General features: G+C 33.3%; 1 protein-coding gene across 2 annotated transcripts in view; it reads left to right on the top strand.

The window, feature by feature from the left end:
• Positions 1 to 6,411, top strand: part of CSMD3 (CUB and Sushi multiple domains 3) — a 1,928,297-nt gene that overhangs the window by 1,451,029 nt on the left and 470,857 nt on the right. For both annotated transcript variants that reach the window (XM_006830658.1, XM_006830657.1), the window contains one exon: positions 2,498 to 2,689. In XM_006830658.1, the coding sequence (XP_006830721.1) occupies positions 2,498 to 2,689 (192 nt within the window). The remainder of the gene's footprint in view (positions 1 to 2,497; positions 2,690 to 6,411) is intronic.

The raw sequence follows: 6,411 nt of genomic DNA, 5'->3' as shown, positions 1-6,411 counted from the left end.
AGAGGGAAATACCTCATTCAGTAATGTGTAGACCTTTTGTTGTTGTTGTGAAGTGTTGTGGTATTGGTTCTGACTCGTAGGTTACTGAGGAGTGGTTGGTGGATTTGAACCACCGATCTTATGGTTAGCAGTTCAGTGCTTAACCTTATAGCACCATGACAGAACTCCTAGATGGAAGCTGTTTTTAGAAAAGAGTAGCTTCATATATTGATGTTTTGTTTAATCAAGATTTTTCTTTGATTTTGTAGCAATTCTTTTTTACTTACTCCCATGTATTTGTATATGATATTTTTGTTTTTGTTGATTTGTCACAGTTTCAGGCATAATGCTCCACCAATATTTTAGTCAGTTATTTATTGACTGTCCACCTGATTTCCACACTATGTTGAGAGTCAAAACATTACAGTATGATGTGGAGATTCACTGGTTTGTTATGTGTCAGACAGATGACCACCAACCAATTAGATTGGTGGATTCACAAAGTAATTGCTGTTGAGTCAATCTAAGTATCTGTCTACCTACTTACTAAAACTCCTTTTAGCAGTACCACCACAGTTCAAAATAATTTGAAATGTGTTCATTTCTACTAATGTATGCTAGCTTTGCCCAGCAGCACAAACCCTAACATATGCTAAATTAGTCCATGAGTGACTGAGTGAATACTGGGCATGTGTCTCTAATCCAGCAATTTGAGTCATTGCTTTGATATGCAGTTTAAAAAATAATTTGTACAAATGATGATCCCTACATTTCTGAATATAGTTTAATAGTAGCTTAAATGGACAATGTAATAGCTTCTTCTGTCTTGATGCTTAATTGGCACATATTTTAGAGTAAATCTACTTTGTGGTAATTCAAAATAATATTTTGTACCATTAACCTGAATAATTGGAGTTAAGCCAATTGGCAAATGTGCTATAAACGTGTACATACAAAGCGTAAGGTTGCTTTTCTATGTTCTCATGCCATTTTACTTTTTATTTTGGATTTGCATTCAGTTTTAAGAAAGAACACAGACAGATCTTATATACAGTTTAACCAGTAATAACAACTGGCACAAACACAGCACAATATCACAACCAGAAGATTTATTTGCACTGATTTGTTCAGATTTTTTTTTTTTTTTCAGTTTTCCATGAATTCATTTGTGTGTGTTTAGTTTTATGTACATTTGTGTCAGTACCTCCACGGTCAAGTTACAGACTGTTTCTATCACATCAGTTCCTCATGCTGCTCTTTTATAGCCACTGTCACCTTTCTCCTTCCTTCACACTCAAACGTTGACAACGAATCATTTATTCTCCAACTAACTTAATGGTTGTTTAAGTGACTTATAACCTCTGATAGCATGGTACTACCAAGAGATGCCCTTTTGATATTGGCACCTTCTATTCTTCATAATTCTCTTAAGACTCATTCAAGTTTTCTTGTATACCAATCATTCTCCTTTTTTTTTTTCTGAGTAATATTCCATGGAGTCCTGGTATGGTGTGTAGGATAAGCACTAGACTGCTAACTGTAAGGTTGGCTATTCATACCCACCAGCCGCTTCTTGGAAACCTTTGGCTATATAGGATCACTAGGTATCAAAACCAACTCAACAGCACATTAACAATAACATCAATAGTCCATGAAATTTGCCAGTTAACTTAACCATTCACCCATTGAAGGATTGCTTTTTGTTTGTTTTATTCACTTTCAGCTATTCTGGATAAAGTCTCCATGAATATTCATATGCAGGTTTTCATGTGAATAAAAGTTTCATTTGTCTTTTATAAAAGTCTAAGAATGTAATTGCTGTGTCATATAATAAACATATGCTAAGTGTTGTGATTAACTGCATACACCTATCCAGAGTGACTATACCCATGTGCATTCCCAACAATAATACAGAGTAATTCAATTTCATACTTTGTCACCAACAATTGATGTTATTACTGTTTTTTCACTTTAGAAATTATAATAGGTATGAAGTGATATCTAACTATGATTTTAATATGCATTCTCCTGCTGACTAATGATGATATAGAGCATATTTCTATGTGTTTATTAGCCATCTAATATTCTTTACAGTGAAATGTCTTTGATCCATTTTCTGATTAGATTTCTTTCTTTCTGTTTTTTTTGGTTGAGAGGTCTTTATATACTCTTGACTCAAGTCCTTTTTAGGTTAATCATTTGTAAATTGTTTACTTCTGCCTGCAGCTTTTATTTTCCATTATCTCCATAGCATTTCTTACAGAGCATCTACTAATTTTGACTATTTATCTGTTAAATGTCATGCCCTTCTTAAAACAAGTTAGACCACAAATTATTTAACAAATAACAAATAAAAGAGATTTTATTCCACAGACATTTAAAAATTGACCCAAGTATTTTTTTTAAGTTCTCTAAAACTACATCAATATGTAAAAGGTCCTAAACTTTACACTTATTTGAAACTCTGAAAATTATTTTGATAGCATTAAAACTATATTTTTGTTTCTTTCTTCTATAGGCTCTGTTGCTACTGCATGTCGTGACCCAGGAGTGCCCATGAATGGGACTCGAAATGGAGATGGAAGAGAACCTGGGGACACTGTTGTTTTTCAATGTGATCCAGGATATGAACTTCAAGGAGAGGAAAGAATAACCTGCATTCAGGTAGAAAATCGATACTTCTGGCAGCCAAGCCCACCAGTCTGTATAGGTATGAATTAAAGAACACTTAAAATGTTATATATGTATAAAACAATGGCTAAAACTGGTATTGATATTATTAATTAAGAATCATATTATAAATAGCTTCTATATGGGAGTCTAAGATTGCAGAAGTCCATGAACTTCCTAAAAACATACAAAATTATAAATGATCATTAATTTTCTCCTGAGGGGAGTAATATTTTTATTAGATTCTCCATGGATCCTAGATTCTCAGGAAGTTAAGAATCACAGCTCTTAAAAAATCCTGATTTCACGTTACTTACAATATTAATGTAATTATTCACTACTTAGAATATCTACATTGAATAGTTGCATTTCTACTTCAGAGTCCTGGCATGGTGATCACTGTGGAATAATCACTGGACTGCAAATCACAGAGTTGGTTGTTCAAACCCACAAGCTGCTCCTTGGAAATCCTATACAGGGTTGCTGTGAGTCAGAACTAACAAGATGGCATTTAACAACAGCATTCACTACTTTGAAAGTTTAAAAAGTGGATTCTGATTTAAAATGAGCTATAGAACAAGCCTTACTTAACGAAACTCAAACTATACAACTCATGGTACTCACTGATCGTACTCATTACTAATAGCCAGCAGGCAATTAGAAAAATGGAAACAATGACCAGTATGGATTGGTCCATAAAGATTATATCCTTCAAACCAGAATTGGAACACACCTTAGCAAATAGAAAGTCATTGTTGTTGTTGTTGTTGTTTTAATTATTATTATTACTTACAAGAATGCAAACAGAAAAGTTCAATACTAAGCAGTGTCCCTCTTAAGTGGTCTGAGTAGAGATAATGACACTTCCTTGCAAATGCATGTGTACATATATACAGAAATGTTGTTAACAGAATGATATGTTAAAAATGTAAAAATACCTTATGCAGCAAACATAACATACAAGTGCAAACCAACCATAGAATAATAACCAGTTTGAAGTCTTTTCTGTAGGGCATGAAGCAGATGACAGGAATTAATCTTATAAAAAGTAATTTTTTCTTAATTCACAAATAAAAAAGGTAAATGTTAAGTTATTTCAGATTTAATAATTTCCACCTTTACATTCATATTATTTCCTAGTTATATCTGCATTTATCTTCTTGCATTTCTACAAAGATTCTAACTTGACAAACATCCATTTATTTACATTTATCACAACTGCACTAATGAAAGCAAGGAAAGTATGCTACTAAGAAACATTTTCAAGCAACATATGCCTGAAAGATTGAAATTTCATTTGTCTGTTTAGTTAACCTGAAAAGTACCAGTTAAATTAAAACATTATATCCCAATTAATTCGAATTTGTGTACATTCAGTAAAGAATTTTTTGGTGTGCAGAGGAAATGATAATACAACACCACAGGCTTCCTATAGAACTTCTTGCTTTATTTTGATACTTAGATTTAGCTAAACTGTGTTGTCATTAGGATTACCAGACAGGCTATGTATGTCAAATGTTTTTATTTGTATTTAGAATCTTAAAAGATTAAACAACTTGCTATTGAAATTTTAGATAATGTCAAAATCCTAAAAATTAAAGAATTCTAAGATAAGCTAATGTTGTAAATTTTCCTTTATGAAATAAGACATGTTTTGGCTAGAAATTCTGAATTGTAAGATAAAAAAATAAAAATTATCTTACTTCAGTTGAGCAGTTTGTAGAAAGATTGTGTTGTACGGATTATGGTGCGGTGTATTATTTTTCTGGTAGGAAAAGATAGCTTGAGGAGAAGATATGCATTAGAGCTTCTCTGAGGAAGAAAATAACCTTAAAAAAAAGTCTGAAAAATTGCTAAAGCTGCAGAAAGCTTGACCTCAGAAACTGATAAGAAAGAACACCATGATTGGAAATACTATGCCAAAGATTAAACTCTGAACTTTTTAGAAACTCTATAAGTCTATGTCTCAGACCCAGGAGCATAAAACACTTCGCTTGCGTGTAGTAGTCATCAGCCTTATAGCAAGTGCCAAACAGAAGGATGTCATATTTAAGAGAGTTAATAGAATTCATTTCCAACAAAATTGACAATGTGAAGATTACTTTGACATTGCAGTAAAGTAGCAGATTCAATATGAAGGCAAATAACAAAGACATCAGTGTAGGTGAATGGCTAAGAAAGACAGTAGACAAAAATAAAATTGAATTGGAAGAAAAAATTAAGAATATTGTAAAATAAAAATAATAGCAGCTGTACATGTAACTGCCTCATGTGAAAGTATATGTCAGAGGTTCATGGAACTGTACTGAAAATTTATTTCATAAATCTATTTGACTTAAGAGAATCTCAGTTTGAATGCTTTAAGATTGATCATGGTGGTTATGTGATATAGCGACCCTGTATAAGGTTTCTGATGTTGTAAATTTTTACAGGAGCAGAAAGCCTTATCTTCCTCTAATGGAATGGCTGGTAGTTTCGAACTGCTGACCCTGAGGTTAGCAGCCCAACTCATAACCACTACACTACCAGAGTTCCTTTAAGATTAGATGCATAAAATAAAAATGCATAACTAAATACTATTTAAAGCTTAATATATTTACCGAGAGATTTATTCATTCTACTTACTCACTGTTTGTGATATACAAATGTCAAAAAATGCCTCTGGGTGTCCCACGCAAATCAGCTTGTGCATTAGAATATATTGGGAAAATCTTGGTAAATAATTTTGATTTTGATAATATAATCAAGAAAATTTTAGAGATTCTTAACATCCAAATAATAGTATAGTCATGAAAACTAGCCTATAAAATACTTTAAAATATTATATACAGTAGATTTTACATACAGTGGATTTACATATATATATGTATACACATATACACATTTTATAATGTATGGTTTATTTATGTAAACATGTCAGGTTGAGTCAAAAATTATCTGCACTTGGGCTGTATAATTTATTTTATCCAACCTTTAGAGAAGACATATGCATCATTTTTCAACATAATCTCCTTGCTTTTCAATACACTTTATCTGTCTACTAGCTTTTGTATTCCCTTATTGAAAAATGGTTTAGACTGAACTGTGAATTATAAGTGCACTGCTGTCTTCATTCCTTCATCAGAGGTCAGTCTTAGTCCTCTAAAGGCTGGTTTCACGGGACTAAACAGGTGAAAATCTGATGAAGCAAGATCAGGGCTATAGGAAGGATGCTTTAACAACTCAAAAAGAAATTTATTGCAGAGTATCAACAGTGTAAGCACAGGTATATGGACTTGCATTATCATGCAAGATCATAATGTCATTGGATAGTAGCCATCTGTATTTATTCCCAAACTTAGGCTTCATCTCTTCAGTGAACATCTCCCTGTTAAGAGCACTGTTGATTGTTGAATTTTGTTCCTGATGTTGTTGTTGTTAGATGTCATCAAGTCGGAACCAACTCATGGTGACCCTATGCACAGCAGAATGAGACAATGTCCGATCCCGGGCCAACCTCATTACTGTTGCAACATTAGAGCCCATCGATGCTGCCATCTGGCCATTCGATCTCATAGGAGATCTTCCTCTTTTTCTGTGACCCTCCGTCTTACCAAGCGTGATATCCTTCTCTAGTGACTGTTCCCTCCTGACAATATGTCCAAATTATGAGAGATGAAGTTTGGCCATCTTGGCCTCTAACGAGCACTCTGGCTGCACTTCTTCCAAAACAGATCTATTGGTTCTTTTGGCAGCCCATGGCACTTTTAGTATTCTCCTCCA

Source organism: Chrysochloris asiatica, unplaced genomic scaffold (genome assembly GCF_000296735.1).
Source record: "Chrysochloris asiatica unplaced genomic scaffold, ChrAsi1.0 scaffold00001, whole genome shotgun sequence".
Lineage (NCBI taxonomy): Eukaryota > Metazoa > Chordata > Mammalia > Afrosoricida > Chrysochloridae > Chrysochloris > Chrysochloris asiatica.
This window is presented reverse-complemented; position numbering and strand designations above follow the sequence as displayed.